Raw genomic sequence first — 27,968 nt, forward strand, 5'->3', positions numbered from 1 at the left:
GCACACATGTGTGTATGTATGTTATGCATGAGAAAAAATGAGCCCAGCATCTTGGGACTGTGGTTTCACCAAAGTGGGTAGCAACATCAGGCCCGAGCCAGATTTAAAAGATGTAAGTAGCAAGTGTTACGGTAGGATGCTTATTCCCCTCCCACGTTCATGTGTTGGATCCTAACTCCCAATGTGATGCTGTTTGGAGGGGGCCTTTGGAGAGGAGACAAGGTCATGAGGGTGAGCAGTCATGGATGGGATGAGTGCCCTTAGAAGAGAGACCCCAGAGAGCTCCCTTGCCCCTCCTGCCAACCAGGATGACACACACACAGCGAGAAGGGGGCAGACTGCAGCCCAGAAGAGGGTCCTCGCCAGACCTCATCCCACCGGCTCCCTGATCTTGCCCTTCTGGCCTCTAGACCTGTGGGAAGTGAATTTCTGTTGTTTATAAGTCCCCCCAGCCTGGGGCACTTGGTTACACAGCAGGTTGGACTGAGACAAGATGTCGGCATCTACGGGGCAGGTCTGTGGATGTGGCAGAAATAGGGCAGCGTTGGGGAAACCAGACTCAGAGGAACGTTCTGGAAGGGTCTGAAGATGGATCTGGGTGACGCTGCAGGTTGCTTTTTCCCACAAATGCGGCCTGTACCCCACACCCCCCACACTCTGGGTGTCTCTGTGAAAGGGGCTGGCCTCTTTAGCAAGCCAGTCCAAGGCCGCTGATGACTCTGACTCTGGAGTTCGTGGAGTTAAGAGGCCATGAAACCGGAGCCGTGGGTGGTTCCAGAAAGGGAAGGAGCTTTTGGACATCATGCCCACCTCCCGAGCATCTCTGGCTGTCTTCTCCCCTTGCCTTGTGTGTTTCTTTCCCCACACACCATGTTGTGTGTTTCTTTTGTCCATCACTTGAGGCCAGACACTGGTCCCTGGCTCTCCTGTGGACAGAGCTGCATGCTGTCTGCCTCCATGGGACACCCCACTTCGGGCGCTCTGGGCTCATTGTCGTGGGGGTGACATTGGCTCTGTCCTCTTGGCTCCAGACTGACCGCTATGGTGAGCTATAGCTGGAGTGGTCCCGCCTGGCCAGAACAGAGTGGCACAGAAACCCGATCAGGAAACTGAAAGAGGGTGACATCCCATGGGGACAGCTGTGTGCGCACACATGCGTGTGTGTGTGTGTGTGTGTGTGTGTGTGCGTGCACATGTAGGTGGCATATGGAGGGCTTAGGAGAAGGGACAGAGGCACTTTGGGGTCAAGCCCAGTGGAAGCGTGTAGCTTAATAGAGACTCAAGGGTCAAGAGACTGAAACCCAATCATGCTGACTTAAGTGGGGCAGGGGAGGGTGTATGGGGGAGAGTGTTAGGGGCTGAATTAGGTCCCCCTAAAATGTACATGTTGCAAGTCATACCCTCAGAATGGACTGTGCTTGGCAGCAACGTCTTCGACCTCAGCCGCAGCAAAGTCTTCCTAGGAACATCACCAAAAGCAAGGGGAGCAAGGGCAAAAATGAACTATTGGGACTTCATCAAGATCAAAAGCTTTTGCACAGCAAAGGAAACAATCAACAAAACCAAAAGACAACTGACAAAATGGGAGAAGATATTTGCAAACGACATACCAGATAAAGGGCTAGTATCCAAAATCTATAAAGAGCTTAGCAAACTCAACCCCCAAAGAACAAATAACCCAATCAAGAAATGGGCAGAGGACATGAACAGACATTTCTGCAAAGAAGACATCCAGATGGCCAACAGACACATGAAAAAGTGCTCCACATCACTCGGCATCGGGGAAATACAAATCAAAACCATAATGATATATCACCTCACACCAGTCAGAATGGCTAAAATTAACACGTCAGGAAATGACAGATGCTGGCGAGGATGTGGAGAAAGGGGAACCCTCCTACACTGTTGGTGGGAATGCAAGCTGGTGCAACCACTCTGGAAAACAGCATGGAGGTTCCTCAAAAAGTTGAAAATAGAGCTACCCTACGACCCAGCAATCGCACTACTGGGTATTTACCCTAAAGATACAAATGCAGTGATCTGAAGGGGCACGTACACCCGAATGTTTATAGCAGCAATGTCCACAATAGCCAAACTATGGAGAGAACCTAGATGTCCATCAATAGATGAATGAATAAAGAAGATGTGGTATATATATATATACAATGGAATACTATGCAGCCATCAATAGAAATGAAATCTTGCCATTTGTAACAATGTGGATGGAACTAGAGGGTATTATGCTGAGCGAAATAAGTCAATCAGAGAAAGACAACTATCATATGATCTCCCTGATGTGAGGAAGTTGAGAGGCAACTTGGGGGGGTTGGGGAGTAGGAAAGGAATAAATGATACAAGATGGGATCGGGAGGGAGACAAACCATCAGAGACTCTTAATCTCACAAAACAAACTGAGGGTTGCTGGAGGGAGGAGGGGTGTGGAGAGGGTGGTGGGGTTATGGACATTGGGGAGGGTATGTGCTATGGTGAGTGCTGTGAAGTGTGTAAACCTGGTGATTCACAGACCTGTACCCCTGGGGCTAATAATACATTATATGTTAATTTAAAAAAAATTTAAAAAAAAAAATGAAATGTTCTTGGAAGCAGGGTCTTTAAAGAGGTAATTAAGTTAAAATGAAGCCATTACGGTGGGCGGGAATCCAATCTGACTGGTGTCTTTATAAGGAGAGGGACGGGGGACCCAGGCACGGAGGGAAGGCGGTGTGGGGACCCAGGGAGAAGACAGCCATCTACACGCCATGGAAACCAGCACTGCTGGCACCTTGATTTCGGATTTCTAGCCTCTGGAACTGTGAGACATGACATTTCAATGCTTAAGCCACTTCTTACGGCAGCACTAGCAAACTCATACAGGGAAGCAAAGGCGGGTACGGGGAGGTGAGGCTGTCACTCCCCCAAAACTCGGGAAGCTGTGGTGGAACCGGCAGCGACAGGTTGATCCAGGGAGTGTACGATCCTGCTGCCTTCATCATCTTGTACTCTGGCCCTGGGTTGTTCCTCCCATTCTCTGGGGCATCCTCTTGGGGGGAAGGACACACAGTCTGCAACTTTGGGGCACATCTTAGGGCTCCAGATCCAAACGGAAAGTGAGAGCTAACCTTGCAGTCCCTATTTGGAACCATCTCAGTGAACGCATTTAGGTTTTCCCCTTCCAGAGTTCAGCGCCCATTCTTGGGGCCATTTGTACCGCCTTGGGGCCGAGGGTTGGAATTGGTCCATCCAGGATCCTGTGATGTCTCTGAAGGCAGGAGTGGAGGTGGAGGGGGGATGGGGGGATGGAGGCAGGGAGGGGAAGAGGAGCCCCCGGATCGACCCCACCCCCGAGAACGGAAGGGGGAGCTATCCCCCAATTCTGGCGGAGGAGGGGAAAACATGCTCGGCAGGGATAGGGAGGCCCAGACAGGGAAAGGAATGGGCCCCAGACCACACAGCTTGGGTCTGTGGCCGAGCCTGCAGGGACAGTCAGCCCTGGGCCAGGTCTGTGACTCCGGGCGGGGTTGGAAGAGGAAGGCGGGCCAGTGCCTCAGCTGGTGTCACTAATTTGCTACGAGGCCTTGGGCGAGTGTCCAAAACCTACGCTTTTGTTTCCTGTTTTTTTTTTTTTTTTGTTTGTGTCTTAATGAAATGGGTACGATGGGGGTGTGCTGTGAGATTAGCTATTATAGGAACTCACTCAACCAGACCGTTCTAGGCCCTAAATTATTACCTTGTTTTAAGCCAGGAGCTCATGGGGCTGCCTTCAAACCTGTAATTTACAGAGCAATTTTCTGCCCAGCAGAAGGAGCGGGTCCCGCTTCCAATAATGTCGTGCTTAATACGGAGGAAGTCTCTTCTGCCCTGGGAGCACCTGGCTTTAGGACTTTTTTTTTACTGTAACAGCTGGGTGTTGCCGTTCAGCCTCAGGCCATTGGTTTCGAGCCCAGACTCTGGCAAGAGCCAGTCTGCTCCCCGGTCCCACTCATTCATCCAGGACCCTGGGAATCTAGATAACCGCTCCATGCCTCAGTGTCCCCATCTGTCAGATGAGAAAAGCCATGCCTACCTGAAGGGGTTGCTGGGGGGATTCACTGGGCAAAAACATGTCCAGCTGGGATTCTCAACCGGAGGGTGGGGAATTCTGCCTCCCCAGGGGACATTGGTGATGTCTGGAAAAATATGGGAGTTGTCATGACTAGAAGGGGGAGGGGACGATCCCAGCATCTACCAAGAAGAGGCCAAGGATACCGCTATGTACTCTGCAATGCCCAGGACAGGCCCCCGACAAAGTATGTCCTGAACGTCAACGGTGCTGAGGTTGGGAAATCCTGCGGTAAAGGACAGGGCATGTGTGTCCAGTCAAGGCTGGCGGTTATTGGGTCTGACCTCTGGATCTGACCTTGAATCTGTCCCTGCTCCTGTGAACTGCTGGGTACTGGGACTCAAGTTTCTTGCCCTCTGAATATCAGGGGGCTCTTCTCCCCTGGGATCCATGCTTGCCCCACTGCTAGGGAGGGGAGACCTGAATCAGGGAAGAGAAAACCTTTGGGCCACATTAAAGCACCCACTGCCAGAGTCCCCTAAGAGCCACGGGCACTCATCCCTCAGGACATGAGACCCGGTGGGCTGCCCCCATCGCTGGTAGGCTGGAGACCCCATCCCACGGAGCCAATGAGATTCCACCCAGAGACTCTGCTTATCCTCTTTTGATGAGCAGGACTTCAAAGAGACATCTCAGGTTTCTACTTGTGGTCACGAAAGAGGCACGTGACACCTCTGTTGGCCTCAAGTCATTTCTGCCCTGACAGCCCTGGAGCCACCTCATGGGCCTATTGTGTCATTCTGTGGCCCAAGGAGCCCAGTTTAGCTGTGATCTAGAGCAAAGGGAAAGAGGGACCCGTCGGCAAAAGGTGGGACTTCATGACCTGTTAGAAAGCTCTGCTTGCAATCAGAGTGACACAGATCGGCAGGAGCCCAGCAGGTCCCTCCAGCACTCTTGGGAGATGAGCCCTTCACTTCTTTCTCCCAGCCATGTGGGCCTTTTTTCAGCCCTACTTACTCTGGCCCTCCTACCACAGGACCTTTGCACATGCTGCCCCTACTCTCTAGAATCCTTTTCCCTTTCCTCTTCACCTGCTGAACTCTCCTCTCTCCAGGCCTCACCTCCTCTTGACTACAGTAAATGCCCATGTGATAAGCCCTCCCAACTACCAGCTACCTCTGCTCTCAAGACCAGTCGTGGTTACACTCTCCCATTGCTCGAGGAGTAGTTGATTGTGTCTCTTTTCCCCGCTGGACTGGAAGGTCTGCAACAGCAGAGGCTGGGCAGGACTTCGTTCACCACTATATCCTCAGCACCCAGCTCAGTTCTGACTGCCTGGAATGTTCTTCCCTGGGGTCTTAGCAGGGCTGGCTCCTCAGAACTTAGGATTCAGTTCATAGGTCCTCTGGGAGCCCCCACCTTCCATCACGTTACCGCTGTCTGTGCTCAGTCCCCCTGGCCACAGGTGAGCTTCTGCGAGCCAGGAAGAGGGCCCAAGAGCAGGATCAGTTGGCCCCTGGATCTCGGACGCCCAGCCTCCGAACTGGGAAAAACAAATGTCTGTTGTGTCAGCCCCATAGTCTGTGATGTTTGTCACGGCAGCCTGAGCTGAAAATGAGTACCCTGGGATGAGTGACACGGGCAAGTGGCTGATGCTAAGGGAGGGGTCACGTGTCAGGTGCTTCCCTCCTGGCACCGGGAGGGCAGGCCCCAGGCTTTTCCAGCAGGACAGAGCGCATCTGAACTCCACTTGGAGTGATGTCACCTGGTGAAGTAGGTCCTACCCTGGGAGGTAGGGGAAGGGGTGGATCCCCGACATGGGGGTGGTGGGAATCGCATAAGGGGGTCAGACGAGCCTGGGGTGGGGAAGCAGAGAGCTGAGTCTGAGTCCCTGCCTTGGGAATTCTTAGCTTTTTTGGAGCTGGGAAAGCTCCTCTACCTCCCCAACCTCAGTTTCCCCATCTAGGAAATGGGTCGGTAATCTCCTCTCTCAAAGCGGCTGTTGGCAAGATTAAATGAGAGAAAAAGGCTACCTGATCAGTAAAGCACTGTGCAGTAGTATTTATTGTTACACTGTTAAAATTCACTCCTCGGAAGACACGGGGCCATGACCAGCCACGGAAAGGCCAGGGGCATCATCTCTGCTCATGGATAACTGGTTCTCTGTGTAGCCACAAGCTGCCTCTGTGTTGGGAAGTCCTTCTCGCCAGCCAGCCGTTGGCAGTAATGCTGGCTTCAGAAGCTGCTGTGTCCCCTGGCTTTTTGCTCTTCGCCGCTCCACTGCTGGGAGCCCGCTGGAGCCTGGAAGAGTAGCGTGGAAGGGACGGTGCCCGGACATACGGTTTTTGCCGGGGAGTGGGAGGGCTAAGCTTGGAGCCATAGAGGGTTCCGGGGTCCCCCACAGCAGACACCGAAATCTCGTCCTGCTGAATCTTCCCATTCTGCCACATGCAGCCCTGTTGAGGGACCTCAAGATGCGGGGTCACTGTTCTGAGCTCTCCCTCCCCCGCCCCTGTGACTCTGGGCTGTGCAAAGGCCCCCTTCCCTTCTCCCGCATCTGGTCCAGGTTTTCTTGCGGCTTCTTCCTGCCTTCTGTAACCTGGACCCTGATGACAGATTTTTAGGAGAAAGGTTCTGCGTAGCTAATGACAAAGGGGCCTTTCAGAGGGGTCTGGGGTCCTAAAGCCGAGAGTCTGCCGGGCAGGTGCCTTCCGAGGGCTCGGGTCCCCAGCTTCTCGCAGAAACACGGGGTGCCTCTGCTTACTCTAGGTCTCCCCAACCTCTGGCACCGACTACCTCTTTTTAAGGGGCTAGTACCCATGGGCGCCGAGGACACCTCTCCAAGAAGCATTCCCAGGTCCAAAAGCCCTAAGACCACACCTCGGGCCCTGTGGACAGGCCGTGGTGGGTCACTGTTCCGTCCGTGGCCGCTCTGCCAGCTGTAGTCCGTTTGCTCCCAGAATCTCTCCGCTCAGTCCTGCCCACCCTTGAAGCAGAGCAGATGTTTGGAATTTTCTCTTCAGCAGACAAAGCCCACCGGATTTGACTGTGTGTGGAGGTTGTTAATTTATCAGCCGACCTGTCCTCGTGTGAAAAGCCGATTCCAAACGCTCCTCTGGCTGCGAAGGATGGGACCATGGGCTGGGAGAAAATGTACCACTGGGACTGGGAAGGTGCTTACAACATTGTTCGCATTGCCCCAGGCCTGCTGGCCTGATGCTGCAAATTTGGGGGAGATCAATGCCATTCCCGCCAGTGACCCCCCAAATTGTCCACTTGCCCATCTTATCCCCTATGGGAATGAATGGGGGGGGAGCGCCAGGTTCATGTCTGACAACTCGGGTCAACGTTGGCTTTAAGGCTTCAGAGCTGCACGCGGGCCCCCTTGTGCCTCCTTTCCTCACCTTGTGGGAATCATTTCCCGCCTAGCTTGCAAGAGGCAGATCCTGGGGCCCCGGGTCGCCTAGCCTGGATGCTGGCTTAGGAGGGACCTGTGGCATCAGGTTAGAGGGGAGCCCCCCAATCCTGGCTGTGGGGTCTGCATCTTCAGGCGCCTTGTGTGGCTGCATGTCATGAGGATCCTGGGGTTCGGAACCCCAGCAAAGCTAAGTTAGATACCGGAGCTTCTCCCTCAGGCCCCTGGAGTCGGAGATGTGACCCTCGGAGGCTAAACATTCAGACGAAAGGCAGGGGCCATCCACCTGTCCACCAGCCAGGCGTTTGGTTTCCAGGGGTAAGAAAAGCTGTGCTTATCTTAAGGTCAGAGAGAAAACCATGGTCGTCAGCCCTGGGGAGGAGTCATTCTCAAGTTCATCACGCCTTGGTTGAGGCTTTTCCTAGGAGGGCAAACAGTTCATTGGGTTGAAGAACGTGGGCTTTGACAGTTCTCAGAGGCTGTCACTTACCTGGTCGGGTCTTGGAAATTCAGACCTCTCGTGACTCTTGGGCAAATGGCTTCAGTGTTGTGATCCCAACAAATGATTCTGACAACCCGAGCATCAGTAGAACTCCGATGCATCTTGGCCCTCCCAAATCATCACTCAACGCCAAGGTCAACAGGCTCAAGCCCGAACACATGAATCAGACTGGTTTTTCCAGGGTGGTGTAATGTGGGCTTTTTCCCTCTCTCTTTGGTCAAGCCCTACTGGGGGCTCTAGAGAGTCTGAACGGTAGGCATTCCTTGTCCTCCTTTTGCACATGGCCCCAACCAGAACACAGCTGCAGAGGACCCGTTCAATGTCTGTGTCGTGAATGGGATATCGGGCCGTTCCTTCTGTCCCCATACCTTCCCACCTGTCTCCTGAGAGGTTACAAAGTGTGTTACAGACATTAGCAAGTGTTAATTCTCATGACGTCCCTGGGAGGGAGCCAGGAGTATTATAGATGAAGACGTTGAGGCACAGAGAGGTGAGGCCACCGGGAAGAAGTCACACAGCAGAATAGTGGCAGAGTCAGGCAAAGGGCTGGGGGTTCTCTCCATCACCTTCATGACTTTGCTCTGCAAGGTTCATCTCAGTGAGGGTGCTGGGAAGCACACCTGTTTCAGGTGACTGAGAAATCACAACCAAGTGTCACTGTTGTTGGGTCAACAGTGACAAGCATTTCCCTGCTCCCAATCCCAAACCCACTGTCATAGTTGGTTGTCACTGATCTAAGTCCATCATCCCCGCTCCTATCCTCAGGATATCCTTTATCCCAGTGACAGGAAATCTGCATTTCCTAGAAACTTTGCTGCTAAGCCCCACCCCTCCCTGATCACCTACTTGCCTCCACCTGCCCAGAGCAGCCACTCATGGGAGGAGAAGGCAAATAGCCGTTCTACGTGTCCACCCTGTGTGACACACGGCTTTTAGGATGGAAGGGAATGACCATCCCATTTTGCATTCTCCCAAGAGAGATTCAGTGACCCAAGTCAGAACCGGAGTTCTCAGTCATCAGGGATACGGGGACTGGAGCCAAGAGCTCCCTGAGGCTGGCCAGAAGGGCCCACTGGTCAGCCTCATGCTTTGCTGGCTCCTAGCACTGCCAGTGCTGGCTTCTGCGTGTCTGATTGGAGTCCCGCCTGCTCCTTCTGGAAGGGTGTTTTGGGGAACCGCCGGCCTACTTCCCTCTTGGCAGCTCCGTTCAAGGCTCCAGGGGCCGCCTGTACTGCTCACTGGCTGACAGTCGCTCTGAGGGGGAGCCTGGGTTACAGAGAGGCTATGTCGACAGGTCCTTCCACTGAGCTGGAAGGTCCACAGCCTGCTCGAGACAGGCAGACTGGAGCCACCTTGTTCCCTGGAGCTCCTGTCTGCTGGGGTTTTGCCCAGGAGTAGAGGAGTATCCTTGGCCCGCGGTCCCTATGTACAGTGGTGACAGCATCTGGATACTCGTCCTCAGTTGGGTGTGTTTGTGCTGGGTCTGGTGGAGAATGCATTCCTTACACGTTGGTGACCTCGAGGCCGTTGTAGCCCTCCAGACGGCACTGCTCTGGCCTGCCCTGGGGGTCATCATCTCCACAGTCTTCATTTTGAAGAGAGCCATAGTCATCATGAAAGTCGGGGTCTTTGCTGCTGAAGCCCCTTCCTATCTTCCCCAGGGGCAGCTGAGAGGAGAGAAATAAGAGGAAACAGTGGGGAGAAGAGAAGAGGAATTGAGTGTTTTGGATCTGGGGAATGTGGAGGTCCCCGTTCTAATTGCTGTGTGACCTTAAGCAACTTGTCTAACCTCTCTGTGCTCCTCCTATTAGTAATCCTACTCCGCTGCTCAGAGACACTGAGAGGATTTTGTGAGCTAACCTCATGAGAGAGCGTCACGTTCCCAACTGAAGGAACTGGTAGTTGCTAAGGGTGAGGACAAATACAGTCTTATTTTGATTATCCTCAAAAGCCTCCCATCTCCCTCCTCAGCAGGAGGAGAGTTGAGAATGGGTACGATGGAGGAGAAATGAGAATGTCTGAGCATGGGCGTGAAGTCTGACCATGTTCCTGGGTCAGGAAGAAATACTCTAGCACCTCCTGTTGTGGCAGAAAGAGCATGTATTTTGGAGGCTCACAAACCGGGGTGTGGATCCCTGCTCTGTCACTTTCCAGCTGTGTGACTCTGGACCAGTGGCCTGCCCTCTCTGAGCCTCCGTTTTCTCAGTTTCCAAGGGGGAATTGCGATTCCTTTCTCTCAGAGTAGTCGTGAAGAGCAGAAATCAGACCTGTGAAGCACACAGCGAGGCGCTGGCAAAGGGTAGCTACTATTGTGAGACGCACCAGGCTCCCAGACAGACTTTTCTCTTATTGTGAACATCTCTCTATGCTAATAATCCAGACAGCACATCGTAACTCGTCATGTCCCCGACTGCTTTTGTTTCCAGACCACTGTTCCTCAACCTTTTGGTCAGTGTTGCCACCTTAAAAAAGGAGGCTTTTAAGATATTTTCCCCCTACTCACACCCTCCCCACCATGAAATTTTCACACCAAAGACACTGTGCTTCTGTTCACTTCCTGTATATATACCTGTTCCTCCTAGAGAGAAAGGGTGAGGGGTTTGCCTCTCCCCCTGGGAACCAATTTCTACTCCCTTCAAGACTGCATGGTCTAGACTGAGCTCACTGGGAGAGTATGGTGAGTTTACTCATGCATTCCCCATTCACGCTCAGGATGGTGCCTCCAACCCCATCAGTACCCAAAAAATGTTTGCCTAGTGAACGGGAGGATTTTTGATTATCCACTTCTCCCGTCTGTGCCGACACGCTTCCACTTAGGAATCGGGGTCAGTCTGAGTCTGGGTGAACAGAGGCAAACTGCGCGCCCTCTCATAGACCGGAGGCTAGTCTGTGGCTGTTGGTTGGGTCGCTGAAGTTCAAAACCTTAGCTGCAGCGAGGGCTCCCCCCAACCCCAGAGCCTTGGCTTTGAGACCCAGGTGGGTCCCAGAACGTCCTGTAAAGCAGCTGCCCAGGTGATCCTGACGCAGGCAGGTGAGACCCGTGCTTCCAGATGCTACTCTAAGCCTGGGGGGAACGGGGTTGGGGGGGAGGGGAGGTTGGGGGGGCTGGGGGTGGGGCTTAAGCATCTTGCAGGTCAGCTGATGGTGACTTCCTCCCTCCTGGTTGCACCTGTGACCTGGCTCTTCGGTCCTCCTCCACAGGCCAAAGAGGAGCTAGGAGGGGACAGATGACAACAAGACCTCCCCCGGGTTGTAGGACTCACCGGTGAAGGCATCCAGTGACTTACCCGGCCAGCCTTGTACTTGATACCGCCACCGCTGTTCTCCTCCTTCCCCGCCCGCGTGATGCTGGAGGCCCTCCCTGGGGGTGTCCCGAAACGCTCAGCCTCCCGGATGCCTGAGGAGCTAGACAGAGACCCATACTGAGTCAGCTACAGCCCTCCCAAGAGACACACACTCTCCCATGGGTGACAATGACCATAACTGCTGTGATTTACTGTGGACCTCCTGTGTGCCCCCGCATGCTAAACGTTTTCTGAATGCAATCCTCACAGCATCCCTGCATGACAGTTGGGGCAAGCGACGGGGGGGGGAGGCCCAGAGAGGTTAAGCAATTTGTCCAGGATTACCCAGCTGGGAGCAGCAGAGCCGAGACCTGAAACCAAGTCTCTGAGACTCCAAGGTCACGCTCTTCCCCCTCCAGCGTGCTACAAACCTTCCCAGGAAAGGGAGGACTGGGTGGGCGAATCCCCCCATTTGAGCTCACTGGTTTGACTTGAGAAGCATTGGGAAAATCTCCCCCACTCTGCATTTGAATCTGTGTCCCCTGCCCCCACCACTGACTTAGTGCCTGAAGCGACCCCACTGCTCCTTGTGTCAAAGCATTGACGAAGGCTTCTGTTAGACTAGGATTTGGCGAACTGCAGCCGGCAGCCAGCAGACTGACTTTGCCAATAAAGTTTTATTGGAACGCAGCCACGCCTATTAGTTTTCATGTTGTCGTAGCCTACTCTCTCGCTGTAAGGATGGAGTTGAGGTCCTTGAACCCTTCCAGAAACCCTGAGAAGGGGTGATTATCCCTATTTCAAATTGGGGGAACTGAGACTCAGAGGGGGCAAGGTTCTTGCCTAAAATCACACAGATGATGATGGAGGAGCCAGAATTGAGCCCTTGAAGGCCCTGCTCTGTCCCCCGTATTACATGGGACCACACCTGAACTACCCTAGCACCTGGTCCCTAGGCTCACATTTCAATCACTGCCAGGGGTTGGGTGGGCAGAACGTCCTAACACATCACCTTGTCACGGGTGCCCGAATACCTCAGTGTGTCCCTTCCCCGCTGGGAGCACCCCCATCCCCCCAGTCTGTAGCTTGGGAAGCCTGCCAGCCACGGAGGTGGGAGACATGACAAGGCATCTTATTCTGTGTGCTTCACGGCAAAGTCTGTCGGAGCTCATGGAGGAATGGCTCTTTCTCACTGAAATGCTAAGGAGAAAGCCGGAACAAGCACATCAACAGGAAGGAGGGCCCCACGTAACCAGTTCCAGAGGGAAGCACGTCATGGAGACACTCCGATGCGCGTGTGAAGCCGGGAGGTGTGAACTATCAGTTGTTCGGGAGGGGGGTCTGTGTCAGGAGCACTGCCTACAGTTTGCCTCCTGGAATCCTAACAAAGCCACAGGGAAGAGAGGACTCATGTTCTCATATTACAGATGAGAGACTGAGGTTCAGAGGGTTGAAGTCACTGGCTTGTGTCTAATACAGGAGACAGCAGCACAGCCCGGATTTGAACCCATTTTCCAGCCATTTACTCTGTGGTGGAAGAAAGGGAGGTGCTGGTAGTGGGTTTGGAAAAATCATTGATAATAGCTGTGTTGTTGGGCGCCTCGCCGTACCTGGGTTCCTTTTCCAATTGCTTCATGCACTATGTTGCCCTAGCCTTCCATCAGGCTCCAAGCCTTGGATTCATCCTGGGATGGAGTCTTGGGTTAGCTCTCGGTCAGGGATGTCTCTCCATCTGAATCTTTCCACCCCATCAGAGCATTCTGGAAGGACTCGCCTTAAAGGGCCAGCACCACCTGCCCTGCTCCCTCTCTCTCCGGAAAGCTGAAGTCAGCAACAGAAGGAGGGGGAGCAAGAGGGCAGTGGGCAGGGCATCTTCACTGCTTGGACTGCTGCAGAGACGTCCTGGGTGCAAAGCCTGAAGAACCTGGTTAATATAATCCGCAGGCATGTGATTAAGTACCGAGGTGATATTAACCAGGCCTGGAGATCACCGTCTCTCCTGGTGTTTTGCTTAGCCGGGGACTCTTGGTGCCAATAGGGATGGTCTCTAAAATTTCTTAGGAACTCATGAAGTTCTGTTTCCCCTGAGTTGACTGAGATCTCTTCCCATGGCCTGTGGCAAGTTCTCAGCAAAGGGTTCTGAGGAGAACTGACACCTGGGCCATGGACAGACACTGCCTCTCCGTGCCCTGGCTGACCAGCTCAGACCCCTCTGTAAAATGAGGATGAGGACCAAGTCCATTTTCCTCTTATCCTCTTATTGGAAGGATTGCTTTCCTGACATTCCCAAGGGAATCCCTGGCCTGCCAACAACATAAGAACCCACCCTATTTGTGCCCCACGAGAAACTTCCCCAGGGCTCACCCATGAATTCTAGATGGTCCTTAAAGCACCTGTGACCTTAGGGGCGGTCAAGGGTTTAATCAGACACACGAATGCCTGCTAATCTTTAGCTAGTGCTTCCTGTCCAAGGCTCAGAATATATTAAGGCCGTTACAGGTCACATGGTGCCAGATGGGGGTCAAGGAAAGTGGACAATTCTTAGGAGAAAAGCCTCTTTCCTGCACCTGTTGCATCATGGCTCATGGACTAGGGTTCTTGTCAAACTCTGGTCTCCATAGAACTACTTAAAAATGCCCGAAATGTAGATTCCTGGGCTCTCCCAGTAAATACTGGTCCTATAGATCTGCGTTTGGGCCAGGTCCCTGCCAAGGATTTTGCTGTCAGGGTCTGTGGATCTCACTTCGAGAATGTCTTGGATACCAGCCTGCCAACAGGGAAGAGCAGTTCAAGACTTTGGATCATTGCCACAGATGCACAATCCCCACCCCCTCCACCAAGCCTCAGTTTCTGTATAACATGGTGTGGCCCAGCTGCTTCCTGAGGCTTCATGTGGTTTGGGGGTTCGGCACTCAGGGTTCTGACTCAGAGAGCTTCAAATTCAAATGTGAGCTCAACAAAATGGACAAAGCTTTAGCTAGACTGACAGAGATTACAGAGGGACTCAAATGATTGAAACCAGGAATGAGAGAGGAGACAGCCCCTACCAGTTCTACAGAAATAAGAAAAATTATAGGGAAAGGATTATAAAATCAACTGTATGGGGGCACCTGGATGGCTCAGTGGGTTAAGCCTCTGCCTTCGGCTCAGGTCATGATCTCAGGGTCCTGGGATGGAGCCCCGCATCAGGTTCTCTGCTGAACAGGGAACCTGCTTCCCCCTCTCTCTGCCTGCCTCTCTACATACTCATGATATCTCTCTTGGTCAAATAAATAAATAAAATATTTTTTAAAATAAAAAATTAAAAATAAATAAATAAATAATTAACTTTATGCCAACCAATTAGCTAACCTAGATGAAAGACACATTTCTAGGAAGATATAAACTATTCAAACTGATTCAAGAAGAAATAGAAAATCTGAACAGATTTATAACAAAATTGAAGTAGGGGAAAAAAAAAAAACAACTTTCCACAAAGAAAAGTTCAGGACCATGTGGTTTCACCGGTGAATTTTACCAAATGTTTAAGGAATAATGACACCAATCTTTCACACACTCTTAAGAAAAAAAGAAAGAAAGAAAGAAAAATAAGAAAGAGGAGGAAACACTTCCTAACTCATCCTATGAGGCCAGCATTACTCTGATACCAAAACCACACAAAAATATCACAAGAAAAAGTCCCTGCAGACCAACATCCTTTACAAATACAGGTGTAAAAAATCCTCATCAAAATGCTAGCACACCTAGTCCAGCAACATGTAAAAAGGACCAAGTGGGATTTATCCTAGGAATGCAAGGTTGGCTCAATGTATGAAAGCCAATGTAATATGTCATATTAACAGAGCAAAGGACAAATTTGGGCTCAGCTCCTTACTAGCTGTGTGACCTTGGGCAAGTACTTTGGCCCCCTTCAAACGAGATTTTTCCATCTATAAGGGAGGGATAGTGACACCAATTTCTTGGTCTTGTCATGAGGATGAAATTAGTGCCCACAAGCAAGTGTCCACTAAATGGTGACTTTAGCTTAACTGCAATTATTTTAAGGAGAGAGTCCACTAGGAGGGCGTCTAATCTGTCTGTCCAGGTGCTTTTTCTCTGGCCACTTTTCCGAGGAGGAGACTGGAATCAGTAGGCTGATGTGGCCAGCTCACCGGGACCATCAGCACCGTTAGTATCCTCACTCCTGCCTCCAAACCTCTGTCTCCGCTGCTCTCCCTGCCTGGCGTGGCCACCTCTTTTTCAACTGTGACCTTCAGGCTCAAGCACTTTGCTTCTTGGAGCCTCCGTTTCCTGATCCGTAGAAGGAGGCCACTGTGTTGTAGGGAAGTAGTGGGATCCGGGAAGGGAGGGAGCCGGGGGAGGTCAGGATCGCCGGCTTCCGGAGCCCCAGAGCGGGAGCCAGCAGCCCACACTCACGTGGCCGGGTGGAAGACGGCGCTCATCTCCTCTGCCAGGTGCCTTCGGAGGATGTGCTTCCCACTGGGGATGCCCAGGGCGGTAGCCATGGCCTCGGCATTGAACGTGGGCTCCAGCACCAACACAGCACCGTGGATGCCACTGTTGGTCAGGTTGTCCGCATACTCCTGAGGGCAAGGCACAGGGATGGTCAGGCTGCAGTGGAGGGCCACCCTGTTAGCCTGACAGGTCTGTCCTGGTGTCCTGCCCTCCGAGGCTGAGAGGGCCACCCTGTCATCCCAAGGTGTCCTGAGGAGCTGCTGGGCTCCAGGTGGGGACATGCCCCCCCACAGCATGGATTTGTCCCCCTGGGGACTGGGTAGTATAAGGCAGTATAAGCCAGAGGGGGAATGCCCCCACTCTTTTAGGGCCATGAAGATAGTGACCAAGACTACTTTGTCACTGACGTAACCCCAGATCTTGCCAGGCAGCCCATAAATACTTGTCTGATGAGATAGGCCTGGATTCGACCCAGCCTGTCGAGGACAGCCCAGCCTCTCCACCCCTGCTATGGGAAAGCCATCATGAATGGGGTCCTGGTGTAGGGGTGGGGTGAGCCCTCCCTCTTCTTGAGCGACAGGAGGCAAGCATTCTCACCTGCTTGGGCAACAACACTGGCTCACAGAAAATGGACACACAAACATGCATGGGATTTACAGATGCCTGTGAATCACCCCCAGCCCAACCCCCGCCCGCCAGCCCCTCACCTTCAGGTCAATGTCCCGTACCCACTTGAGCACCCGCTGGTTGGTCCAGACCACGGGGTCTATGTTCTGTGTCTCGCAGCGGGCGCGGCGCTCCTGGAGGGCCTTTTGGGGGTGGGGAGACAATGTGTCAGTTGGGGGTAGGGGAGCACGCAGGGGTCCCAAGGAGCAAGAATTCACGGTGCTGGGGGGCCCTGGCATGCTGGTACAAGGAGGAGTTCTGGCCGGCGAGCACCGGCTTCTCTGGCCCTGTCAATCCGGGGCTTGACCTTTCATTCCTGGGAAATGGGGAGAAGCCTGCTTCTGGGGGGGAGGGCTGGGTGCGACCCACTTGCTGCTGCCTAGTTTGTACAACCCAGACCCCCGCTTTCCCGACATGGAGTAGGGGCCCAACAATGAGCATCTTCCATGAAGGGCTGTCTTCTGTGGGTGCACCCAGCCCCTGGGGACAATGAGTGTCACCTACAAAACATCACCCCTGGTAACATGTGGAGGAATCAGCCTGGTCCCCTTTTGCCAGCCTCCCTGGGGGGACTGGCCCCCAAGACAAAGGGCTCCGGGCCTCCAGCCCACATGCGTCGTGCCTGTTTCCACACTTCACTGTCACGATCTTCCGGCAGGTCTCCCTCCTTCACCAGACTGCGCTTCCCGGGGCTGGGGGTGGGGGCAGGGCCCACACCTCACTACTTCCGGAGCCCAGGGCCCTGCGTGGGGGTATGTGAGAAGGGCTGAAGAGCCGGACAGATCCTTCCTCTGTGCCACTCCTCCTGACCCTGAGCAGCTTGTGCTCTGACCTCACTCTAAGAAAACAAAGCCATCTGGACAGCCTCTGTCCCGCAGGGCCCAGTGGCCTTGGGAATATTTGGGTCCCGGGGGAGCTGAAGCAGGTGCCCCGTGCTGTCTGACTCAGCAGGGCTCAGAATCAAAGGGGCAGTCAGAGCCTAAACCCTGACTCTCCCCCTGGTCCCTGGTCACCTAGCTGGCCTCCCTGTTCACCCCCCCCCCCGCCTTAGACCCAACACTGGGACCCCATAGTCTGTCCTCTATGCCTTTGCTCATGCTGTTCCCTCTGCTAGGTTGATTTTCCCTCATACCTCCTGCTGACTGATGCCTGGAATTCCTCTCTTAGGTCTCAGTCCAGCTGTCACGACCTCAGGGAATCCCTCCCTGATCCCTCTGGAAGCTACACCTTTGGGTTTTCATAAAATCCTGGACTTCCCTCATTGGGCCAACTTTCCATGGTATGGTGTCGCCAGCTTCGTTGTGGTTCTCCCTGATGGGCAGAGAACTCTTGGAGGATGAGGGTTCCCCACTTCCCTGAATTAGACACAGGGCCTGACCCATGTCCAGTAAGCAGCTGCTGGAAGAAGGGAGGGAGAGAGGAAGGGATGGGTGCATGTGTGGATGGGTGCGTGGATGACGAGGTTGGTGGACCTCGGTGCGATGGATGCCTGGATGGGCAGATATTTGGGTGGACAATGGGAGCCAGGGGCAGAAAGAAGGGCTGTGGAAGATGCCTCCACCACCTGCTCTGGTCCTTACCTCCCTGTTGAAGTTCACTTGGTACAGCAGCTCGATCCCCAGCAGGATGCTGACCTGGTGGAACTTCTTGGACACATTCAGGTGTTTCTCCAGATCCCGCTTCATCAGGGAGTGCAACATTCGCCCGTCGACCAGGTGGTTTTGGAAGGCCTGAGAGTACTGGGATAGCCCGATGTCATTCAGCCAGGCCTTGGCCACCCAGTGATGGTCCAGGTCAGCGGCTTTGGACAGGCTGGTGAGGACAGACATGGCCAGAGAGAGAGGTGGGTGGGGACAGGTGGCAGGAACAGAGGAAAGGGGTAGAAATGGGGCAGAGACGGGCAGAGATGAAGATAGAGGGGAAAGAACAGGGTGGGGGAAAATGGGGGACCAAAAAATCTCAGAGATGGGCAGGAAAAAGGATGGAGTGGAGAGACAGAGAGGAAGAAAGAGACAAAGCAGAGATGGGGAGAGAGGCGGATGCAGAGAGTGGAAGGAGAGAGATAGAGACAGACAGAGAAACAGAGAGTAAGCCCCAAAGAAGAGAAGGGGGATCAACATAGAGGCAGACAAAGGGAATGGGAAAAGGGAAGAAAGCACATTCAGATACGCGGAGTTGAAAGAGATGGTGGCAGAGCAGCAGGGACGAGTACAGAGGGAGGAGACATATCCAAGAGCCCTCAGCATCCCCACCTGCCCCTGGGTGTGGTCCCCTCGGCACACTCCTCTGCAGTATCCCTGCAGCCCGCAGAGCTGTGGCCTGGGCCATTTCTCCTCCTTCTACAAACCAGGAAGCTCAGACTTTGCCCAGAGTCACACAGTGGCACATCTTGGAATCAGAATTAAAACCCCCGCCTTGCCCATTTCAAGCCCTCTCTCCTCACGGCTATATCTCAGCTTTCTCTCTATCCCACACCAGTCTCAGTGCTGCTCACGCAGTAGGGGCACAACCAGTATTTCTCCAATGCAGAAAGAGGTAGGATGATCCTAGCCTCCCCCAGGCTGTCATTTCCCTGATTGCCACACGGTGGCGGCCTCACAGAAGGAATGAAAACAGAGCATCCCACCTGCGGAGGGACTTGAGCAATGACCTGCAGGACTGCCAGGTTGGGGGGGCGGGCACTAAGGGATCAGGACTTGACAGGGAAATAATGGGCTTACACAGCGACACTGCCCTCCTCCCCAGGTCTGGGATCAGGACCGGCATTCTTCCCCTCCCCCCAGATAGAATACCCTACACCCTCTTCCCAGCCCCTCCCTGTGCCCCCATCTCTAAGAGCTGCCCCACCAGCCACTCTTGAGTGGGACTTCAGCTCCTGACTCCGCTTCCTCCTTTCCACTCTCCACTGCTCACTCTGGGCACCTCTGTGTCGCCCTGGACTCTGCCCTCCAACGGGTCTCCCTGCCCCTGAGTCCTCCCAGTCCCTTATCCAGGACAGCAGCAGAGCTGACCGCAGCGCACCCCTGCTGGTGCTCCTATATGGGTCCTCGCTGTCCTTCATTCCACCAGTGCACACTGAACAGCTGCTGACCACTGCTCGGGAGGGACGCTGTGACAGAACGGGCACATCTTCCTTCCTGGGCTCTTCCCTTCTTCTTCTTCCCCACACTCTCCATTCCCCAGTGGCACCATTTCCAGGGCTCTGGGTTACATTTGTAAATGAAGACCCCCACCTCTCCCTTCTCCTCTCTTCTGAGACCCTGCTGCTCACTACCTGCTGCCTTGGCATCTCCTGCCTGTCACACATCTCACATTTGATGGGCTCCAAATTAAATTCCCTGTCCCCTCTCCCAGCTCTTCCCCACCCCCTGCCATCACCCGGCTCTGGTCCTCATTTGCCCTCTTCTCCCCTCCTTCACCAGGTCTATCAGTCACTCTGGTCTGTATGTCTGTTCCCTTTTCTCCTTTCCTGGGTTCAAGCTCCTACCACCTCTGGCATAGATTTTGGCAGTTGCCTCCTTACTTCCCCCTGCATCCCCCGCTGCCAGCCCTGCCCCTTCTCATCCACTTTACCCACAGTAGCTAGATGGTCTTTTAAAAATATTAATCAGATCACGTCCCTCCTCTGTTTAAAACCTCCCAGTGGAGGAACCTTAAATGTGCCTTACAAAGTGAAAGAAGCCAATCTGAAGACTACATACTATATGATTCCTGTTATATGATATTCTGGAAAAGGCAGAACTATGGAGACAGTCAAAAGATTAGTGGTTGCCAGGGGTTAGGGAGACAGAAGGATGAGCTGGTGGAGCACAGGAGATTTCTTAGGCAGTGAAATTATTCAGCATATATACTGTCATGATGGATGCATGTCATCATATGTTCGTCCAAACCCGCAGAGGGTACAACACCAAGAGCGATCCGTTATGTAAACTATGGACTCTGGGTGATCGGAAGGCGTAGGTGTGGGTTGAGCCTGTAACAAAGGCTCCATCCAGTGGGAGATGTGGATGATGGGGGAGGCCGTGCTGGAGTGGGGGAAGGAGGGATATGAGAACTCTCTAAACCTTCCTTTCAATTTTGCTGCGAAACTAAAACTGCTCTAAAAAAATTCATTACTTTAAAAATGAGGGAGGAAAAAAAGTTTTTTTTTTTAAAAAACATCCAAAATTGAGAGAATTTATCATCAGAGGAATAAACTGCAGGAAATGTTGAAGGGCTTTTTTCAAGAGGCAAGAAAGTAATAACCATATGGAAACTTCACCCACATGAAATCATAAAGAGGAGAACTCCTAGAAGTCACAATTTAAAAAAAAAAAGAAAGAAAGAAAGAAAGAAACGCACTCGATTCAGAAATGGGAAGATTTGAATGGACATTTCTCCAAAGAAGACATACGAATGGCCAAAAAACACACGAAATGATGCCCGTCACTAATCGTTAGGGAAGCGCAAATTTCTCTACAACGAGATACCACTCATACCCATTAGTATGGCTTAAAAAAAACCCAGAAAACAACTGTTGTTGGGGTGTGGTAAAATCAGAACCCTCGTGTGCTGTTGGTGAGGCTCTAAGATGGTGTAACCTCCGTGGAAAACAGTATGGCGGTTCCTCAAAAAGTCAAAAATAGAATTACCTTATGATCCAGCAATTCAACTTTTGGGTAAATACCAAAAAAGACTTGAAAGCAGGGTCTCAAAGAGATATCGATACACCCACGTTCATAGCAGCATTATCCACAGTAGCTAAAATGTGGAGGCCGCCAACATCTACCAACGGAGGAATAGCTAAGCAAGTTGCTCTCTGTACACAGTGGAATGCATTCAGCTTTAAAAAGGAAGGATGTTTTGACACGTGCTACATGGAAGACTCTTTAAGACATGATGCTAAGTGACATAAGCCGGGCCCCAAAAGACAAATCCTGTGTGATTCCACTTAAATGAGGTACTGAGAGTAGTCAGAACCATAAAGGCAGAAAGTAGAAGGGTGGTTGTCATTATATGGCGGGGCTGGTGGGGAGAGAACAGGGACTTAGTGTTTATTGTGTTATCATGAGCATAGGGTTTCCATTCTCCAAGATGAAGAGTGTCTTAGACATGGCTGGTGGGGATGACCGCCCAACAATGTGGATGTACTTTATACCAAGGAACTGTGCACTTGAAACCAGTTAAGATGGGGGTGGGGCGTGCCTGGGTGGCTCAGTGGGTTAAGGGTCTGAGTTTTGATTTTGGCTCAGGTCATGATCTCAGGGTTGTGAGATCGAGCCCTACATCAGGCTCCACACAGAGCATAGAGCCTGCTTAAGACTTTCTCTCTCCTTCTCCTTCTGCCCCTCCTCCACCCCCTCTCTCTCTCCAAACAAAAGCAAAAAACCCCCCCAAAACTAGTTAAGATGATAAATATGTGTACTTTACAATAAATTTTTTTTTTTTAAAGAATAAAGGTGATTGGAAATGGTAAATATCTGGGTAAATGTTTTTCTCATCTGCTAATGTCCTTAAAAGAGAATGGACAGTTTAGAAGACAAATATAACAGCGTATTAGGGAGCATCTAACACATACAGATAAAAATGTATGAAAACAATAGCACAAAGGCAAGAGGACAAAAAGCATCTTACACTCTACACAAAGCTGTATAATATCACTTTGAGATAGGCAGTGGTAAGCTAAGGAGGTATATTGCAAACTGTAGAACCATGGTTGAAAATGAAACAAAGAAGTGTAGTCCGTAAGCCAGCAGTGGTTCGGAACATTCAATTAATAAAAAGTCAATCGAAGAGGGGGGAAAGGGACAAAGCGTACCCACCAGAGCAAGTCCTTGGAGTGGCCCAGCTCTGTCTGGCCTGCCCTTGGGGCTCTGGAGGTCCTTTCAGATGCATGGGATGCAAAGAGCTCTTGGTCCCCTTGGGCTGTGGGGCTGGCCTTTCCCTGGGCCCATTTCCTTCCAGCCTTGCCAGGACTCACCCCTCACCTCCCAGCAGAGGCTCACTCTGACCGTTTTGCACAAGGCTGTGCCCCAGCCTGCGGCTCTGACTCTAAGTATTTCCCTCAAACTGCTAATCAGTCACACATGGAACTTTAAAAATGAATTGATCTGGGGCGCCTGGGTGGGTGGCTCAGTGGGTTAAAGCCTCTGCCTTCGGCTCAGGTCATGATCCCAAGGTCCTGGAATCGAGCCCCACATCGGGCTCTCTGCTCGGCAGGGAGCATGCTTCCCCCCATTACTCTGCCTGTCTCTCTGCCTACTTGTGATTTCTGTCTGTCAAATAAATAAATAAATAAATCTTAAAAAAAAAAAAAAAAAAAGAATTGATCTGAGCCCAGAGACTGTGTTTCCCTCTGGAGAGCTGGCCTAGTGCACTCAGCACTCAGCAGAGGCTTCCCTGGAAGACTGGCCAAGGAAAGGAAGGGTTGGGCTCCCAGTTTCGCGAGGTCTCCTACCTGCCTCTCAGCCGCCCAGGACTGCGGGGATCCGTTGTCTCCCAGCCGTGCTCCACCCCACGCCACCCTCCTCCCCTGCTTGACTGCTACTGGGCTCTGCGGTGCTTTCGCTCGCCCCGAATCCTTCCAGGCCTCTTGTGTGCTGGATCAGAGGCCCTCTCTGTGCCTAGAGCTCCCCAGAGTCCCCATCCCTGCACCTGCCACCCTGCGATGCAGACCACCAGCTCCTGGAGGGCGGGACCCCTCCTGGGCTCAATAGCCTCAGTTCTATAATCCAACACACGGAAGACAAAGCCAGTCTGGGGCCTTGACTCCAGTCACCAGGACCAAGCTCCTGTACTGGAAACTTCTGACCCAAGACAAGCTCCCTTCTAGGAAGAGAAAGTCCCAGGTGGACCTCCTCCCAGCGCCTCTTAAGGCCTTCGCTTCGGAGCAGCCCTTCTCAGGACCACCAGTCACCATCTGGGCTCTCTTGCTCTGGGCAGGCATGGGAGCTCCTAGCCCTCCCATCCAATGCCCTGGGCCCAGGGTTGTCACTTGTGGGGACCAGAAGCCCTCTTTCCCCGCCTGAGGAAGGGTTTGCTCAGCAAATCAATTGGGCAACAAGACACGGGACGGGGAGGGGGGGAGGGGCACCTGGCTGAACCTACGAGAAGGAAGCCATTTATAGTCCCCAATATCCATCCACATGCTGTCAATTAATGCGCGTCTGCCCTTCAGAACGGTTCTCTTTTCATTAAAGTTGTCCCCATGGGGCCTCAGCTTGGCAACACTTTCCCAGCTGTTGGTCTGAGCTATCGTTAAGTGCCCAAGTTGAACAAGACAGCATGACTTTAGGAGTGATTCAGATGTTTTATAAAATTTGACATTGTCCCTGCCCCAAACCGAGCTAGATGAGACCCCGAAATCCGAGTTTGGGCACAGAATTGAGACATCATCTGGGTCATGATTCAACGCAGAAAACATGAGGCCTGCTGGCCCAATCCCCGTTGGCTCCGGGACCTTGTGTCTCTGCCCCAGCTTCCTCACCTGCAAAATGGGGCTCATCATGGTCGCCTCACAGAAGCTGGGCAGGGTAAGAGATGAGAGAACGTGAAACCCTCAGCACAGAGTCTGGGGCGCGTTCCGTGTCCCATAAACGTGAGTAGTACTTAGGGGTTGTCAATATTTTTAGCGTGGAGGTGACATGGGATAACAGAAGGGGGATTGACTCTGAAGTGAGGTATTTTGTAGCGTGGCTTTGCATGCATGATTTCTCCAGACCTCACTTTGTCTGTCTTTAAAATGGGGGTAAGAATGTCTATCCCACATTGATGTTGCGACGGTTAAATAAAATCATGGACATACAGCGACCGGCGATGGGGCTGGTGGATTTGGTGGTCGGTATTTTAGAGATAAGGGGAACCCACGTCCAGAGAGGGCAATGTCATGCCCAGAGCCACACAGGATGTGTTCTTGAAGATGACCTCACTGGGGTTCTTACTCTTAGAGTTCATGGGCCCCTGGAAGTTCCGGGAGTGAGTCAAAGGGTCCCAGAATGCAGAGTTGTCAAGTTTTGTATAATATTGCCTCCAAGGAAAGTGTCAACAGTCTTTATGAGATTCTCAGAGTGGCCGTAGTCTCCAAAAGTTACAAGAGCTGCTGTTCTAATCTAACCCCCTTCACTTCACAGCTGGAGAAACTAGGTGCCAGAGAGAGCAAGACCACGGCAAGTTAGAGACAGGCCACATTTCCGCAGGGCATGAGAGCCTCCCTCCTGCAGGAGGCCTGGGGGTGTCTAGCTGGGGGGGACACAGGATCCTTGGAGACAGTCCGGATCTCAGCTCTCAGAATTTGTCAAACTCCGTTCACATCTGACCGCTAATTTGCACCCACGCCCTTCCGGGTGCTGTGGCATCTTGGTTCCCTGAGGATTTCGGGGACAGTCATGTTTTGGGTGAACTTGGGCAGGGATCCTGCGTTTTTGCGAAGTGAAGCAGGCAGCCCTACCCTGTTCCATGGTCAGCATTTACTGACCACGTTGGGAGGGAGACAAGGGTGCAGGAGGGGTCTCTAGCTTAGTTGGCAGAGGATTCGGTGGGGAGGCACTGATTAGGAGTGGGTGGTGAGCGTAAGGTACATGTGGGACCCTAAGGAGGGGTGAAGCCCTCCGAGAAAGCGAGTTCATGCCCACCGCTCCCCTCCCCCCTCCCATCACTCCCCTCTCCCCTCCTTCACCCCAGGTCCTGTCCCGCAGGGTCCTGACTCTCGGACGAGGCTGGCGTGTTCTTGCTTCTCTTGCTTTGGGTTGCTACCTGAGTTTCTGATCTGACCTTGTAAGTCTCTGCTGCCACCCAGGAATCACGCTAAGTTTCCCTCTCCAGGACGCACAAGCCTTTGGTTTCCTGCTCCTAAACTAGCCTGAGTTCCCAGCCTTAGCCCCCTCATTTTTTAATCCACAAAGCGGCTTCTGCAAATAATAGCACGCACCACCAGGTTTGATTAATTAACTGCATGAAAACGATGGGGAAACCAGCGAAGGAGATAATTATGCAAAACAGAAAGTGTCAGATTTACGATGCTCGTTCTTTCTCCCCCGCTGCACTCTGAGGACTGAGCGGGGTGCTCTGGTTCCCTGGAGCTGCTTGCTGAAGGAGCCCCCCCCACCCCCAGCAAATGCTGCTCACAAAACGTCAGGAGGGAGGCAGGCAGGAGGTAGGACAGAGGTGGGGTGTGGGGGGGAGGAGGTGTGAGGGATGAGAGCAGGACACACCTGAAGGGAGGAACTCCGCCCATTCCCAGGTGCACTTGCTAACGGGGCCCCCTCCCCTCCGGACCTCAGCCTCTGGGGGAGACATGGCACGAAAGCCTTTCACGTCCATTTCTTCTCTGTCGCATTCTGCTTCTCCCCACCTTACCCCTCCTTTCCTCCTCCGGGGATGCTAGAGCTGGGATTGTGGTGGAAGTATGGATATTTTGGCCGAATTCCCAGACCTGCTCTGGCTGGCCCTTGGAGATAGAGAAGTTCTGGGGGCGTATAAGTTCATCCTGCCTCCCGGCTGCAGGGATCATGGGCTCCTGGGGCCTCACTGATTCCCTGTATCCCCATCTTTCTATGGGGAGGGCTGGCCCAGAGCGGGACTGGGATCTGCCTGGACAGCCCACCCCCCCCATCCCTGCAGTGCCCATTCACCCCCCCACTGTGTGATCTGGAGGTCCCAGGGGGATCTCTTCTCCCTTCTTCCTGCAGGCACAGCCCGAGCAAGGTGCCCCAGCGTGCCGACCCACCTCCTGCCCGCCTCTGCGTCGCGGTAGTCCTCGATGGCCAGCCGGAGCTTCCGCCGGTGCAGGGAGCTGCACACGCCCAGACCCAGCTCCAGGTCCTCGTCACTCAGGCTCAGCAGCACCTGCTCCGCAGGGAGGTGAGGACTGAGTGCCCAGAAGGGAGGTGTAGGGTGGGCACCCGAGGCTGCCAGGACCTGCTGCCAGCTGCAGCTGAGCCCCGGAGGGGTCTGCTAGCCCGAGCCCACCCATCTCCCTGCCCCTCCCTCTCTGCAGTCTGGGCAGAGCACTTGGCGATTCTCTGCTCCGGGAGGTGAGCGGAATCACATGCTGGCCCATGGAGCCCTCTAGCCCGGTCCTGCCCCCCTGCAGTAGGGACGGGCAGGTTGGGTCCAATTTAAAGATTCGGAAACTGAGGCTCAGACGGCTAGGTGCCTTGCTGGAGAGACATGGTGCTTTACTGGGGACCCTGGAGCCTGAACCCAGTTCATCTGTCTCCGAGAATACATCCTTTCACCCTGGGATGGGGTGGGGGTAGGGGTGTGGGGGGTGGAGCAGGTCAGCTTTGGGTTGGTAAAGTTCAAGGCAGGGTGCGGGGGGATTCCCGCTGGGATCCCGGAGGTGCCCTACCTTCCCGCTCTTCACGTTCTCCGCACAGGCCTTGACGTACATGGGCATGGCCATGACAACCTCCAGCCAGGCCTGGACGGTGCCGGCCTTCCAGTGGGCCATGGGGGTGGTCCTGACCAGCTCCACCTGCTGCAGTCTGTCCATCTGTTCCTCTCCCTCCGACAGGCTGAGGCTCTGCCGTGTGGGGCTGCACTGGCTGTCCGAATCTGTAACACACAATTGTAAACTTGGTGGGAAGGTGGGGAGGGGGCTGCGGGAGGCTTGTGGGGGGGCGGGGTGGGGAGGCAGGGACTGGGCAGATTGCACCCCTGATGCTGCACTCTTGGGGTACAGGGGGAGGGTAGGGATGAGTCCCTCTCATGTGTTCCTTCTTTCCAAAATCCAAATGGCTTGTTTTGTTTTGCTGCCCCTCCCCCATTACAAAAGTAATCTGTTCCCCCCAAAAGCACAGACTTTTAAAAACTTAATCTAGAAAAGAATGAAAATAAAACACAAAGTGAAAATTGCCCCAAATCCCACGCCACTCAGAGACAGCAGCTGTTAGTTGTAGTTAAATATTCTTCGGGATACACAAATGCCCACGTTTCCAAACACCCACAGACCCACGCTTACAAACACACAGAGACCCGCACGCAGACACAACGTTCTCTGTTTTGTAATACGCCGTTCTCATTTACACCGTGGAGGACACCCTTCCATCTCCGTAGAGATCTGTGATACCTTTTGATGGCCCAGGAGTCATCAGAGGATGCTTTCTCATTGATGAGCATGGGTTGTTCCCCATTTTTTGCTATTGTAATCAACACAGTGGCAGTCATCTCTGGGTAGCTGGGTGATTTATTTTCTTAGGATACACGGAGCCTCAGCTCCATTCCTCAACACACCGAAACCTGATTCCGGAGTAGCCCCTCGTAGGCGAAAATGTCTATCCCCCAGCACTTCCTAACCCTACTCTTCAATCCATGGCTGGACACACCTGATGAAGTAGACCAGGTTCAGGCCGGACTTGACCGAGATGGAAAGAGTCTCCTTCTCTAAAGTAGGGTTAAATCAACACCCACACAAACTCAATACCATGACAAGTATTAAAAAAAGAAGCCTGGTTAGGAAGGACCCTGATGATACTGTACATTGTAAATTATCGTAACGATGTAAAAAATGCTTATCCATCAAATCAAGCTAGTGGTTACAACAACGTGTGTGAAATCACACGGATAGTTATGGTTACTGAGCTTGGGTGCCAGGAGGAATGAGCTTACTTTCCTCTTCCTGTACTTTTG

General features: G+C 52.9%; 1 protein-coding gene across 2 annotated transcripts; it reads right to left on the minus strand.

The window, feature by feature from the left end:
* Nucleotides 1–6,085: 6,085 nt before the first annotated feature.
* On the minus strand, nt 6,086–22,447 carry LOC125098006 (kazrin). Of its 2 annotated transcripts, XM_047726320.1 has the most exons (6): nt 22,163–22,447; nt 17,942–18,173; nt 16,403–16,504; nt 15,657–15,823; nt 11,244–11,361; nt 6,086–9,623 (listed from the first exon to the last, which is right to left on the minus strand). In XM_047726320.1, exons 2-6 carry the CDS (start codon nt 18,059–18,061, stop codon nt 9,459–9,461), a joined length of 672 nt encoding a protein of 223 aa, XP_047582276.1. In that variant the 5' UTR covers nt 18,062–18,173; nt 22,163–22,447; the 3' UTR covers nt 6,086–9,458. The 2 variants fall into 2 exon arrangements, with proteins under 2 accessions (XP_047582276.1, XP_047582275.1); XM_047726319.1 differs by lacking the exon at nt 22,163–22,447 and having other exon boundaries at nt 17,942–18,256.
* Between the last annotated feature and the right edge of the window lie 5,521 nt (nt 22,448–27,968).

This window comes from Lutra lutra, chromosome 4 (assembly GCF_902655055.1).
Source record: "Lutra lutra chromosome 4, mLutLut1.2, whole genome shotgun sequence".
In the NCBI taxonomy this organism is placed as follows: Eukaryota; Metazoa; Chordata; class Mammalia; order Carnivora; family Mustelidae; genus Lutra; species Lutra lutra.

What these genes read in the sequence shown, in the direction of transcription:
- LOC125098006 (XM_047726319.1), bottom strand. Translation starts at nt 18,190, where the DNA reads ATGTCTGTCCTCACCAGCCTGTCCAAAGCCGCTGACCTGGACCATCAC. An exon ending in TACGGGACATTGACCTGAAG is followed by an intron (nt 15,824 to 16,402) that starts GTGAGGGGCTGG and finishes CCTTGCCCTCAG; the next exon opens with GAGTATGCGGACAACCTGAC. An exon ending in TCAAGTACAAGGCTGGCCGG is followed by an intron (nt 9,624 to 11,243) that starts GTAAGTCACTGG and finishes CTCTCCTCTCAG; the next exon opens with CTGCCCCTGGGGAAGATAGG.